General features: G+C 33.5%; 1 protein-coding gene across 1 annotated transcript in view; it reads left to right on the forward strand.

Moving 5' to 3' along the window:
• LOC134846300 (gamma-aminobutyric acid receptor subunit beta-3-like) overlaps positions 1-15854 on the forward strand; it is a 159622-nt gene that overhangs the window by 41353 nt on the left and 102415 nt on the right. The window contains exons 4-5 of the mRNA XM_063863595.1: positions 6920-7063; positions 7404-7617. Of these exons, the coding sequence (XP_063719665.1) occupies positions 6920-7063; positions 7404-7617 (358 nt within the window). The remainder of the gene's footprint in view (positions 1-6919; positions 7064-7403; positions 7618-15854) is intronic.

Here is a 15854-nt window from a genome sequence, read left to right on the forward strand (position 1 = left end):
AAATGAAATTTTTTTTTTCTAAAATTTGAAATTTTTTATGAAAATCATCCCCCCACACGCCATATAAAGTACAAAAAGATAGATTTCGTTCCGTGTAACAAATCATATATGGCAAATAAGCTTCGTTCAACCAATTTGGAATGATTTATAAGACGGATTAAATCTCCGCTTACGCGTTAATAGCGCGAAATATATCCCGCGTTAATTGTCCCAAATTGGTCAAAATGGCCAAAATGGCAATCTTTAAACCCTCATAACTTTACGAAAAATGATCACAGGTGAAATATATTTTCAAATTTAAGCTCAGGACAACAATGGCTTTCGAATGATATAAAAAAATTCCGTCAAAAATGGCTAGTTAAAAAGTCGAAATTTGTCTGAAGAAAAAAAACCCACCCCGAGCACAAATAATCCGTTAGTTTCGTATCGAAAGTCGGAACAATAACTCATGCTTTATTTGAACACTGAATAGTTGAATGATGCAACTGCTTTTCAAGGTATATTTAGGTTGAGATTTGACAAAATCAAAAAAATCCCGTTTTAAATAATCTATTTATTTCTATAGAACTTTTTACAAGTTAAGTGATGCCTCTAAAATAATTAGTAGATTATTATGATTTTTTACTATTGAAATTTTGAGGAAAATTTTAAATGACTAGCATGACACGCTTAAGACAGTTTGAAAGTTTTTTGACACCAAAAACTTTTCACAACAAAATCGGCAATATTTGGTTGCACCATGCACATACAAATCCAAATACAATTAACGCGCGATATTTTTCGCGCTCTTAACGCGTAACCGGAGATGCAATCCGTTATAGAAATCGTTCCAAAATGGGTGAAGGAATCTTATTTGCAATTATTGTTTCGTTACTAGGAGCGAAATCTATCACTTCGTAATTTATATGGCGTGTGAGAGAATGTTTTTTCAAAAATCTCAATTTTTTTCTTTTTTATTTTATTGCATTTGATATTTTCATGTTATTACTGCTCCATAGACTTTAAAAAGCAGTCGGAGCAGTCTTGTTAGTATTTAATATTCTTGTTAATTTTCTTTTTAAAAAAAACAGGAAATAAAAATTGCAACTTTTGTTTATCAAGCGATGAAAAGAACCTAACTTTTGCTGTTTTCTCAACAACTACAAGTAATTAACTTTTAAAACTTAGACATATGATAGATAAAACAGCTAATTGAAAGCTAATAAGATTAACCATTTTAAAAACTTGTGTTTAAGGTCACATCAGTTTTGTCTTAATTAAGAAGAACGGCCATTAACTACTCATCAATGAAGCAATAACTCAAATTTTAGATTGTTACTAAAAAAATTGCTTATTTTTTTAAACAAACTTTTGTCTAAGAGCTTAAAAAAATGCTGAATACTAAGCTATATGAAATTTTTTACGAGGACCTACATATTAAAAGTTTCAAAGAAGTTTTATTAGAAGTTTCAAAGGCCTTTTAGAGAAGTTTCAAACTGCTGATGTTGTTGACAGGAATGTTTCACACTAAAAACACTTCTCTGACTCCCGCCCACAAATTAAAGGACCAAAATACAACTAGAAAGATAGTTTATTAAGGTTTCATTTAATTGCTTTCTAATAAACAGTTTCTTTCATCATGTGTTGAAGTTTCTAAGCATCAATTGGTAGCAGTTGTAGAAAAAACGGTGAAAACGTGGAAAGATCATTCATTTAATTACTTGAAAACTAAATGTTGCAACTTTTTTGTCCCGTGACTGTATTGAAGCGCAAGCGGCAAACTAATTATTTCCAAATTGAAGTGAAACAAGCGATCTAGTTTCATAATTACGTTACCAGATGCAAAAGGTATCAATCTTTTCTTGAATTGGGCTATTGATTTGGGGTAGTAGGAGAAAAAATTTGAAAAAAAAATCTTTTTTTCTTGAAATTTTGGTCAAGTTGTTCGGTTAAATCTTATTCACCAGGACATTAAAGGGTAGTCGAGGCACTCGGGGCTGAGCCTTGCTAATAGTTCTCTTGTTTCGACTGTATATTTTATTATGTTGTATGGTATTTCACTCATGGCCTTTTCTCATAAAACTATGGATGGGAGAGGAATTGAAGGTATTCAGTTTTGCATATATATTGCGCACTATTTTACAGTTTTTTACTGAAGCATTCGGTACCATATTTGAAAAAATGCTGCCCGACCGAATATTTGAAATTTTGCCCTGAAACAGGTGGTTTGGTTATATTTATCTTGACATGAATAAAGTGCATAAGTTAGGCTTGAAACTGGTTACAGCAGCAAAAAAAGAGATCACAGAAGAAGCCCTTATGCTGCCTTCCAATTAGTTCGAAATAGTCCAAAAAGAGTCTCAAAACAATCTTTCAAAAAAGAAACAAATTTTACCATATTAAAAATCTCTAAAACACTCATTCTACAAAGTTTCTGTTATAGCGTTGCCTAGGTAGCAAGTAAATCAGGTTTAGTTATCAATCGAAATTGGAAATGAAATTTATACAAGACTGCTCGTATCAGGGCGAAGCCCTGAATGTTCCGACTGCCTTTTAAGGTTTACGGAGCAGCAGTAATAAAATAAAAATTTAAATGAAATAAAACAAAATGAAATTTTTTTTTTCTAAAATTTGAAATTTTTTATGAAAATCATCCCCCCACACGCCATATAAAGTACAAAAAGATAGATTTCGTTCCGTGTAACAAATCATATATGGCAAATAAGCTTCGTTCAACCAATTTGGAATGATTTATAAGACGGATTAAATCTCCGCTTACGCGTTAATAGCGCGAAATATATCCCGCGTTAATTGTCCCAAATTGGTCAAAATGGCCAAAATGGCAATCTTTAAACCCTCATAACTTTACGAAAAATGATCACAGGTGAAATATATTTTCAAATTTAAGCTCAGGACAACAATGGCTTTCGAATGATATAAAAAAATTCCGTCAAAAATGGCTAGTTAAAAAGTCGAAATTTGTCTGAAGAAAAAAAACCCACCCCGAGCACAAATAATCCGTTAGTTTCGTATCGAAAGTCGGAACAATAACTCATGCTTTATTTGAACACTGAATAGTTGAATGATGCAACTGCTTTTCAAGGTATATTTAGGTTGAGATTTGACAAAATCAAAAAAATCCCGTTTTAAATAATCTATTTATTTCTATAGAACTTTTTACAAGTTAAGTGATGCCTCTAAAATAATTAGTAGATTATTATGATTTTTTACTATTGAAATTTTGAGGAAAATTTTAAATGACTAGCATGACACGCTTAAGACAGTTTGAAAGTTTTTTGACACCAAAAACTTTTCACAACAAAATCGGCAATATTTGGTTGCACCATGCACATACAAATCCAAATACAATTAACGCGCGATATTTTTCGCGCTCTTAACGCGTAACCGGAGATGCAATCCGTTATAGAAATCGTTCCAAAATGGGTGAAGGAATCTTATTTGCAATTATTGTTTCGTTACTAGGAGCGAAATCTATCACTTCGTAATTTATATGGCGTGTGAGAGAATGTTTTTTCAAAAATCTCAATTTTTTTCTTTTTTATTTTATTGCATTTGATATTTTCATGTTATTACTGCTCCATAGACTTTAAAAAGCAGTCGGAGCAGTCTTGTTAGTATTTGATATTCTTGTTAATTTTCTTTTTAAAAAAAACAGGAAATAAAAATTGCAACTTTTGTTTATCAAGCGATGAAAAGAACCTAACTTTTGCTGTTTTCTCAACAACTACAAGTAATTAACTTTTAAAACTTAGACATATGATAGATAAAACAGCTAATTGAAAGCTAATAAGATTAACCATTTTAAAAACTTGTGTTTAAGGTCACATCAGTTTTGTCTTAATTAAGAAGAACGGCCATTGACTACTCATCAATGAAGCAATAACTCAAATTTTAGCTTGTTACTAAAAAAATTGCTTATTTTTTTAAACAAACTTTTGTCTAAGAGCTTAAAAAAACGCTGAATACTAAGCTATATGAAATTTTTTACGAGGACCTACATATTAAAAGTTTCAAAGAAGTTTTATTAGAAGTTTCAAAGGCCTTTTAGAGAAGTTTCAAACTGCTGATGTTGTTGACAGGAATGTTTCACACTAAAAACACTTCTCTGACTCCCGCCCACAAATTAAAGGACCAAAATACAACTAGAAAGATAGTTTATTAAGGTTTCATTTAATTGCTTTCTAATAAACAGTTTCTTTCATCATGTGTTGAAGTTTCTAAGCATCAATTGGTAGCAGTTGTAGAAAAAACGGTGAAAACGTGGAAGGATCATTCATTTAATTACTTGAAAACTAAATGTTGCAACTTTTTTGTCCCGTGACTGTATTGAAGCGCAAGCGGCAAACTAATTATTTCCAAATTGAAGTGAAACAAGCGATCTAGTTTCATAATTACGTTACCAGGTGCAAAACGTATCAATCTTTTCTTGAATTGGGGCTATTGATTTGGTGTAGTAGGAGAAAAAATTTGAAAAAAAAATCTTTTTTTCTTGAAATTTTGGTCAAGTTGTTCGGTTAAAGCTTATTCACCAGGACATTAAAGGGTAGTCGAGGCACTCGGGGCTGAGCCTTGCTAAGAGTTTCGACTGTATATTTTATTATGTTGTATGGTATTTCACTCATGGCCTTTTCTCATAAAACTTTGGATGGGAGAGGAATTGAAGGTATTCAGTTTTGCATATGTATTGCGCACTATTTAACAGTTTTTTACTGAAGCATTCGGTACCATATTTGAAAAAATGCTGCCCAGATCCAATATTTGAAATTTTGCCCTGAAACAGGTGGTTTGGTTATATTTATCTTGACATGAATAAAGTGCATAAGTTAGGCTTGAAACTGGTTACAGCAGCAAAAAGTGAGATCACAGAGGAAGCCCTTATGCTGCCTTCCAATTAGTTCAAAATAGTCCAAAAAGAGTCTCAAAACAATCTTTCAAAAAAGAAACAAATTTTACCATATTAAAAATCTCTAAAACACTCATTCTACAAAGTTTCTGTTATAGCGTTGCCTAGGTAGCAAGTAAATCAGGTTTAGTTATCAATCGAAATTGGAAATGAAATTTATACAAGACTGCTCGTATCAGGGCGAAGCCCTGAATGTTCCGACTGCCTTTTAAGGTTTACGGAGCAGCAGTAATAAAATAAAAATTTAAATGAAATAAAACAAAATGAAATTTTTTTTTTTCTAAAATCTGAAATTTTTTATGAAAATCATCACCCCACACGCCATATAAAGTACAAAAAGATAGATTTTGTTCCGTGTAACAAATCATATATGGCAAATAAGCTTCGTTCATTCAATTTGGAACGATTTATAAGACGGATTAAATCTCCGCTTACGCGTTAATAGCGCGAAATATATCGCGCGTTAATTGTCCCAAATTGGTCAAAATGGCCAAAATGGCAATCTTTAAACCCTCATAACTTTACAAAAAATGATCACAGGTGAAATATATTTTCAAATTTAAGCTCAGGACAACAATAGCTTTCGAATGATATAAAAAATTCCGTCAAAAATGGCTAGTTAAAAAGTCGAAATTTGTCTAAAGAAAAAAAACCCACCCCGAGCAGAAATAATCCGTTACTTTCTTATCGAAAGTCGGAACAATAACTTATACTTATTTGAACACTGAATAGTTGAATGGTGCAGCTGCTTTTCAAGGTATATTTAGGTTGAGATTTGACAAAATCAAAAAAATCCCGTTTTAAATAATCTATTTATTTCTATAGAACTTTTTACAAGTTAAGTGATGCCTCTAAAATAATTAGTAGATTATTATGATTTTTTTGTATTGAAATTTTGGTGAAAATTTTAAATGACTAGCATGACACGTTCAAGACAGTTTGAAAGTTTTTTGACTCCAAAAACTTTTCACAACAAAATCGGCAATATTTGGTTGCACCATGCACATACAAATTCAAATTTTATTTAAACAATGATCAACAATTTTATTTATGAACAATTTTATTTAAAAAATGATCTTGTAAAATTAAACTTCAACCAGGGGCGGATCTAGGATTTTCTCGAGGGGGACGGATTTTCAAAAAATTTTCGAAAATTTTGGCGACTTTTTTTTTAGGTCGACCGAAATGATTTTTCGAGCTCTCCCTAAGCACGGTTTGGTCCCTATTTTGGCCAAATTTTCTGCACCGCAGATAAACTTTTGAAAAAACAGTCCAAAAAAGGCGTTTTTAGGCACTTTTTGGAAAATTTTGACTAAAAAATTACGTTTTTCGGCGCGCGCTCCGCCCTCAAAATTAGTATATGGGAGGCGCCTTTGGAAAAAATTTAGGGTCTGTCGGCAGAGGGGTACCAAATTAATTAAAAAGTACCACAGTACCAAAAGGGAACCCTTTGAGTCGGCAGGGGTGTCGAATCTCTGAGGGGCGGGGGTGTCCGCCCCCTCCCCTAAATCCGCCCCTGATTTTAACTAATAAAATCGACAAGTTAAAGGAAATTTTTATGTGCAATAAAAAAAAAATCAGGCAAAAATATTATCCATTTTTGCGTATGAACTTTGCATAAACCTATTTAACCATACAAGCCATGCAAAAACATTTCTGCAGCGTAGCTTTTTTAATGAAGATCAACCCTCATATTCATTATTTTTTCTCCCACTAAAATGTTTCTTTCAAATAAGTTTTAATATTAACTTTTTTGTCTTCGTTTTGACTGTCATAACTGAGACAAGAAAGCTAATATTAAAAAAAACTTTTCAAAAGAAAATTTTTTTTGGGGGATGAAAACATTGAAAATGAGGATTGTACTTCATAAAAAAAAAACTTACACTGCAAAGATTTCTTTGCATAGCTTGTATGGTGAAATAGGCATTATAAAAATTTCAAAAAAAATTGTGCAAATGATAAATTTCACATGTCTCTCTATTTTTCTCATGGAAATGATTGTTGTTCTCTGTATAGACGGGTACACTGAAGACGACATCAAGTACTCTTGGTTCTCCAGTGACCCTGTCTCCTTCAACGACGACATCTCCACCATCCAGATCCCCCAGTTCAGATACCAGAAACTAATGCGCAAAATAGCCACTCATCAATTATCCACAGGTTAGTTCAGAGAGTCTCTTGAGAGAGTCTAAGTTAAATTATGAATATTTTTTCCATTTTGGAAAATTCGAGAAATATAGCTAAATTGTTTTAGAAACTCAATATTCAAAGATAGTAAAACTGACAGCTGATATATGTTTAATTTACAGAAAATTTATGTTCATCAAAAACCACTAAATGGTGAATCGAATACTTGATATTAAAACTTCTTGCTGGATTTTGGAGAATCAAAAAATTTGGCTTCAAATAAAAATAGAAGAAAACTTTCAGCCCAATTTCCTGAAAATTTTTGCAAAGTTGGGGTGGGGGGTTCGATCCCTTGGTCTCTGGTCTGTTATAGGAAACTACTCGTATGCGAAACTGTCGATCTACCTGGAGAGAAACATAGCTGTGTTTGTGGTTCAAGTGTACCTACCAGCTGCCCTGATTGTAACCATCTCTTGGGTGACCTTTTGGGTGAAGAGGAATGCGGTACCTGCTAGGGCATCTATCGGGGTCACAGCTGTGCTGACCATGATGACCTTGACTGCAGGCGGCGTCCTCAGAGATCCAAGGTCAGTTAACCCTTTCATCAAAAAACCCCTGTCATAAAATATAGCGAAAAGAAGTATCAAATTAGAGATCTTGTTAAATATCCTTCCTATTACGAATTAAGGGAAATTTGATACAAAATATAAAATTCGCGAATGCTTAATCATTTAATTGGTCCTTTGCCTTTTTACTCGGTACCACAAGGTTCTAGGAATGGTTAGAAATATCTGAAATATGGTTGGAAAAAGAAAAGTTTTAAAGTAAATAAAGTTAATTGAACACGTTGTAGTGACTTTTTTGAGATCATTTAACTACAGTTAATTGAACAAGTTGAAGGAACTTTTTTGAGGTCATTTTAACTATCCCCCCCTGTTTTTACCTAGCAACGAATTTCCACCCCTATAAATAACTAAATCAACAGTTGAGCAAAAGCAATTCTTCCCTCTTTTGCAAAAGGGAGAAATCTTCCCTCTTTTGCAAAAGGGGGAAAAAGTTAAACAGATCCCTTTTTTGTTATACACAGATTTGGGAAAATTTTACTCAGAATAGCTTTTGTTTTAGTTTTGATTGATTTCAGCCAATCAGACTCAAGTATGATGATCAAGTTTTGATGAAAACAGATAAAACATTTTGTAAAACAGATACAAAAACGTTTTCTGTACTCAATTTAGCAATAGAATAACGCATGATTTTCGGCTGATGTCTTAGATTGGTTTTCTAGCCTGTTTTCATGACGAACTTATGTCTAATTTTTTTTTGAAATTTCTTGGTGTATATTGTTACGCTTAGTCTAGTAGAATGTGAAGTAACTACGGCACAAGGTGCGCTGATTAAACTGATTTTAGAAGCCTGAAAGAACGTTCGTGGAGTGTCAATCAAAGCTATTTAGCCGCAATTTGGGTTCCGAAAACAGCAAGCATTTTTGTTGTCGAGGAAAACTAACTTTTTGCATTCAGACTCAATTTTTTATATGCCAAAAATGAGTTTAACAAGTTCACTGTCAATTTTTAGCCCAAGTGTGTCAAGACACCGAAATCCAGGTACTGAAAAAAAACAAAAAATTAAGGAAATTTTTTTAAAAGTATTTTTTTTCGTTTACTTTCAAATTTCATGAAACAAATATATTCGCATAATCATGCCCCTTTTAAAAACTTTCAGGAACTAAAACACAGTGCCTATCAGATTCATTAAAAATTAAATGAGAATAAAAACTGAATATAATTTTATATATAACTTGGATTGTATCAGTAAATCTTAGAACATTCAGATCTATTGATCACGAGTACATATCTTACGGAGGCGGAGCAGTAAACAGAAAAGCCGACAAGCAATTCAGGTCCAAGAACAGAACTATATTCATTTTCATAAGCTTATCGTTAAAAAAAAGTATTAGAATTGTCAATATTACCAAAAAAAACAAGAATGGACAACGCATAAACTGAGTAACTTGATCACAAGTTTTTTTAAATTTTATTACAAAAAACTTGCTGAAATTACTCAATTAACGTATAACTTTTCAGTTCCTTGGTAGTATTAAAGATTATAATAATTGTTTTTATCGATTAGTCCGTATAAACCAATGTTTGTCTGTGTTTTTCTACTCTCAGACCCTTTCTGCTTTTGGACCATTCTGCTTATTGACTCTGCTTTTGACTTCATTTGTAATTTTCAAAACCAAAACTACGAATGTGGACATTCGGTTTCGCGCATTGATATTTTGCCCACTTTTCATGAACTTGTTTGAGTAAATTAATTTAGCCCACCAGGTTTTCTGATTATCTGCGATGAAACTGGATCCGTTGAATTGGTGTTGAATGAAATTTTTCCGGCCCATGTGATCAGTGTCACCCCTAAAAGACCCAGTGAACGATCTTCACTTAAAATCCAATATCAAACTCATGCCAAGACTGCTATTTGTATCGCGCTTTTAACGCGTGAACGGAGATTTAATTCGTCGTAGAAATCGTTCGAAATTGGTTTAAGGAAGCTCATTTGCCATAATTGGTTTGTTACTAGGAGCAAAATCTATGATTTTGTAATTTAAATGACGTGTGGGAGTATGATTTTTACAAAAAGTCTAAATTTTTTTTTCTTTCGTTTTATTAAATTTAATTTTTTCTTGTTATTACTGATCCATAGACCTCAAAGAGCAGTCGAAACATTCAGGGCTTTGCCCTGATACGAGCAGTCTTGTTTGTCTTTTTTGCTAATTAGTCTGCATAGTGTTTCATAACAAGTCATTCATTTAAAACTGCTTATGAAAGAATTCAACATATTGTTTGTAAAAAGGTAATCGGTGAAGTGTCGCTGAAGTTATTTCAAATGTGTTTACCACCTCCGCAAGCGAATCCCAAACGTTTTATTTATGCCTACTGTTTTCTCAATAAAAATTGTTTTTGTTTTTAAGATATGCTAGTTTTTTTTGTCAAACATAAGGTTTTAAGGCTCACAGAATCTATAAAGTGGATTTTGGGAGCTTTATCTAATTCTTGACACTAAAAAGAGCATTAGTTAAAATAAATAATTCTTAGTATTTTTGTCTGTGTTTTAACCAAAATTAAACCTAAATTGATTATACTTTCTTGTTGGCTCGCTAAAATTGTAACTATAACAAGTGTTACGACTGCTTTAAAAAACCTTTTTTTTCTATTTTTCTCGTTTGCCATTGCGTGAACAAAAGTTCCTCTAGATACGGACTTTCTACTTCTTTCTGCCATTCTCCGGAATTAAAAAATCTGAAATATTTAAAACAGTTTTGTGTAAGTTTGTTAAAAAACAAATTTATCAATAACTTTGTGTTATTTTGAGGATCTTGTAATTCAACAGTCAAAACTCCGACAAACCGAAAATATTTCAGAAGGGTGCTCTATGTTAAAAATATTAAGTGCTCTCTCGGTTTAGAACAACAGTTTTTTTATATCGGGCAAATGAGCTCGCTTTTATAGCGCTTTATTTGTGTTATGGTTTTGGCCAATGAAAAAGGGGAGGATTTTTTATTCGAACGTTTTTAGTTTTTTTAATCCGACCATTGAAAAAGGGGAGGAACTTTTGATTTCAGTTTAAATTTAGATTTTGTTTTCCACACAAAATCAAGAACCACGAATGACATTTGGGATTGGTTGAGTGTTATATTATATGGAAGCCCTTTCAGCCGGATTTCGAGAGATCCTTACATTTTCAACAAAGTTTTCGTCTGAATGTCGATAAAAACTGGTTTGAAGTTTTTGTATTTTGTCTCATTTCGAGCAAAAAAGCGACCACGCAGGCTTATTATACAAGAACCATGAAATTTTAATTTTCAGAACTGAAAACGCTTTTTTAAATCCAGTAAAAATGTTTTTCAAAATCTGCTGAAAAATTGGGAAAATTTGCAGAAGTATTAAAAAACAACCTTTTTTTTTCTTATCCTTTATGGAACAAACTGTTCATTTTTATGCCTGTTTTAGTATGAATATATAATTTAGATTCTTTTCAGATCAGGTGCCACAAATGATAATTGGGATGGGTCGAGTGTAAAAGCTTGTGAAGAATTTTCATCAAACCACGCACAAAAAAAACAACACAAGATTGAAAAAAAGTTTTTGATATTTTCGTCAGAATTTGCTCAGAACATTCTGTGCTTATTGCGCAGCAACCGCTTATCCTTTTTGAAAAATTTTTTTATCGACGCCACGCCATTTATGACAGTTTCCTCAGTTTTGTGTAAAATTTTGCATACTAAAAAAATCAATCAGAAGATTATTCTTTGTTTTAATGTGAAATCCCCCGGGAAAAAGTAACAGCTCCCTTTGGTGTCATTGGTGTCCTTGATTGTCTGTTTTGTCAGTTTAACTTTGCTCTATGCAGTGAGAATAAATGGCTCTTTTCCAGTTTTCAATCACCCACGTAAAATTACCAAAAAAATTCAAAAATTGTTCAGATTGCATTTTTCATGTAAGAAATATTGTAAAAACTTGTTCATCTATTCACGCAGATATGTTTAATTGCAGTTTATAACATGAAAAGCCATTTCAATATAAACTTAAAATTTTGAATTTTGGAAAAAATCAAAAGAGGGAACTGGAAAAGAGCCAAAAACATGACTCGGCATGATGCTGAAATTTTAACGCTCATGAATTTTACGAGCACTTCAAGTTTGGATTTTGAATTGGGGATACGGGCGATTTGAACCTTTTCTTCAGTTCTGGTGTTCAAAGTTTTTCTAAAAGTTTGCCTTCTGGTGTTTTTGTACTAAATTCGTTTTCGGGTGGACTACCGACCTGAAAGTCTTTCTACAGCCAGGCCTTGAAGGGCTGCCTTTAAAGCTAACTATAACAAATTTTGAGATGAAAATTGCAAATAGAGCAATATTGGGTTTCAGCAGAGCTAAAATATTAGAAATGACAGACTTACAAAATGAGAAAAAAATGTTCCATAAATATCTGAAGCAACAGCAAAAGCTTAATATATTTTTCTCGAACTTTTTGTTGTGCGCCTTTTGTAGCATCTTCACTGCTTCGTAAATGACCATCCCCTCTCCCAACCTCACAAAACATCAATTTCGAGCTCTAATAAAAATGAGCCGGGAATTTTTTTATCCGAACTCCAAAAAACTCAATACGATTAAAACGACTTGCATCTGGTAGCTTAAGGCGTTCTGTTCTTTTTTCTTTTCTCTGACTAGTCGTGAGGGGGATGAAATAACACGATGACAAGAAGATTAACAGAGGGTAATGTGAACTAAAAGCCCTCGAGGAGCTTAAAGCAGTGATGAAGCTTCTAGCTAATTAGTAACAAGAGGTCATAGCCCCCCCCCGTTGGTTTTTTCCTGGAGATCAATTTACAAAAGCCTATTTAAAATGATTTTTGAAGTTCCAAAGTGCAACATAACGTGTCAACTTTGAGAACAATCGATTATAATTGATTACAAATTCATATTATTGTTAATAGTTTTGAGACAACAAAATCCAGTTTTAATCGATCATAATCGATTACTTTCAGCTATATTTCAAAAAGTTTTAATCAAGCAAAACATAATTTATCATAAGCAATTATAATGAATAATAAAAAAATTTTTATCGTTGCGTGCTCAATTTTCAATTCTTAAAACAGTTTAGGTTTAGTTAGTTGTTTTGTGGTCTTGCTAAATTTAAACTTTTTCTTATCTTTCAATCGCGTTTTATAGTAAGTTACTTATGTATTTTTTTAAATCAGTTTGTTTTTGCTAACCTTACAATATCACAACCAGAACCACCCCCCACATTAAACCCTGGCCAGAAAATTACCTATTCTGGTGGGCGATGGGTTGGAGGTGTTGGTAGTCTTTGGGGTGGGGGTGTTTGATGAAGGTGTTTGTAGGGAATTGGGGTAAACGCGGGTGGGTGATGTGTAAAAAGCGAACGGGTGCAAAATGGGGGACGTTGGGACAGGAGGCACAGATGGGGAAGTTGGGATATGAGGCATAGTGAGGGACGTGGGGGCATAGTGGCGGTCGGGGGGGGGGGGGGGGGGGCAGCTTTGGGTTTATAGTGGGGGAATCTTTTTCGGCTCTGTTAACAAAATGCATCTGATCAACCTAACCCCAAAATGCATCTGATCAACCTTTTGCGACTTTTTTTTAAGATATCATTGGCTAGTATTGCTGTCTGTCATAAGTTAACAAGAGGTCATCTAATATCATTTTTCATCTAACATATTATTTGTAAAGTTATGAGGGGTTGAAGGATTGCCATTTGGCCATTTGGAGCAATTGACGCGCCAATTTGGGGACATTGACTCAGCGGAGTTGTGAAACCTCCTTGAAAGTGTTCCAAAAAAAACAAAAGGCATGTTATTTGGACCATTTTTACCCCCCCCCACCTGCAAAATTTTATATTTAGAGCTACTGTTCACTTTGTCCGATTGTCATGAAAATTGACATGCGGACTAATTAGGCTATGAAAAACATATTTGGTCTTCATAATTATTCTTGTAAAACCACTCGTTAGACCATAAAATTCATTTTTGATTGAGGTGGGGGGAAAAGGAAAAAGAGCCCCATTTTTTACTTTACTACAATCGAACTATATTACTTTGTACTTAGATAACGCTTTCTTGCTTTTTGTTCCGACTTTTGATACGAAAGTAACGGATTATTTGTGCTCGGGGTGAGTTTTTTTTTCTTCAGACAAATTTCGACTTTTTAACTAGCCATTTTTGACGGAATTTTTTTATATCATTCAAAAGGTATTGTTGTCCTGAGCTTAAATTTGAAAAGATATTTCACCTGTGATCATTTTTTGTAAAATTATGAGGGTTTAAAGGTTGCCATTTTGGCCATTTTGACCAATATGACACAATTAACGCGCGATATACTCGAGATATTAACGCGTAAGCGGAGATTTAATCCGTCTTAGAAATCGTTCCAAATTGGTTGAAAGAAGCTTGTTTGCCATAATTGGTTTGTTTCAAGGAACTAAATCTATCCTTTTGTACTTTATATTGTGTGGGGGGATGATTTTTTTTTAATTCAAATTTTAGAAAAAATGTTTTTTCATTTTGTTTTATTTCCTTGAATTTTTTAATGTGAATACTGCTCCATAAACCTTAAAAGGCAGTCGGAACATTCAGGGCTTCGCCTTGATCCGAGCAGTCTTGTTGATTTTAGTTTTAACTGTTTGTTTTGAAGCAAAGATTACTCCATAGAACTTGAAATTTATTCGTAACATCACTCAGGGCTTCGTACGCATACCAGCAGCCTTGTTTTCAATTTTTTTTTCAACCCATATGCTATATAAATTAGAGAGATTTATATAGCGTCTTCTATTGTTTTAACAAGACTAAATTCCTGATCTCAATTCAAGTTTATACGCAATAATCCACCGCTTATTTTTCCGACTTTCGAAACGAAAGTAACGGAATATTTATGCTATGTGTGGGTTTTTTTTCTTCAGATGTATTTCGTTTTTTTTAACTAGCCATTGTTGACGGAATTTTTAAATATCATTCGAAAGGTATTGATGTCCTGAGCTCAAATTTGAAAACATATTTTACTTGTGATCATTTTTCGTTAAGTTACGGGGGTTTAAAGATTGTTAATGCTACATAGCATTAAAGTATGGAAGTATAGTATAAAGCCAGTATAGTTGCTTACCAATATCAGCTATATAGCTCAGCGTATACATAGTGCGTTCCGGGGAGTTCGGCGTGGGTTTGATTCTCACCTAAGTCGTTTCATTTGAGAATCCTATTTGAGCAGAACCTGACAGAACATAAAATGCTAATATTTTAACCGGTTCAAAATTGGTTTGCAATTGTTTCTGTTAATTAAACTGCGTGAACTAAGTATGAACTCATTGTGAAAAAACACATAAATCACGCAAATCAGGGCATGAACAAGCCCACTTTTTAACTTGATACGTGTAATATTGTTGCTAATTCCGTGCAATAAAAATTACTAAAATTCGCCGTTTATTGATTCTCTTGAATTAAACCGATTCTGTTTCCTGTTTTTATAAGTTATAAAAAAGATATAAAAAAGGCCAGAATATTTTGGTGCCGCGACTCGTTCTTTGAATTGAACCAAGTTATCAACTTGCGACTCACATACAAAACAGGCAACTTTGAAAGACAGGAGTTTGGCACAAACACCTTCGTCTATTAACCTAATCGTATATTCGGTCACACCGGGTGGAATTTCGATATTGATTACGTTTAAATCCGACTTGACAACTAGATTCTGCTTCTGTCCTTCGGGGCTGTCCGAGACCGAATAGCTAACGTCAACTTCAACCTGTTCTTTGCAACCGATTGGACCACCTTTAGATAGATCTTTGCATGGCGTGATTTGCAAATCTGCCTCTAAAAGCAGCTTGGTTGGTTCATTGTCCTTGGAGAAGTCTTTGAAGAGAATGTTGTTCAAGGCACTCCCAGATGACTGACTACTCACACTATTCACGTCACACACTCTGTACACGCTACTCGGGAGACCTAGGAGACAACTTCCGCTTCAAAGTCGACACTGCAAACTCAAAGCCGACAAGCCAGAAGGCCGACATCACACAAGGCGGAAAGTGTTTTTTTTGTGGAATCTTCGTGTACTTTTGGACTCAGGCCCCGTGAACTACCTACAAAAAACTTGTAAGATCGAACCTGTTATTCAACTAACTTTTAGACTCTAATTTGTGCTAGTTTTTTAACCAAAAAAAAGTGCTACTTTTTTGATTATCAGTGCTATAAAATTACATACGATGTTGTTAATTGCAAACCGATTAAGACCGTACTAGATACCTAATCCTAGTTC

The sequence above is a fragment of the Symsagittifera roscoffensis genome, chromosome 5 (genome assembly GCF_963678635.1).
Source record: "Symsagittifera roscoffensis chromosome 5, txSymRosc1.1, whole genome shotgun sequence".
Taxonomy (NCBI): Eukaryota; Metazoa; Xenacoelomorpha; order Acoela; family Convolutidae; genus Symsagittifera; species Symsagittifera roscoffensis.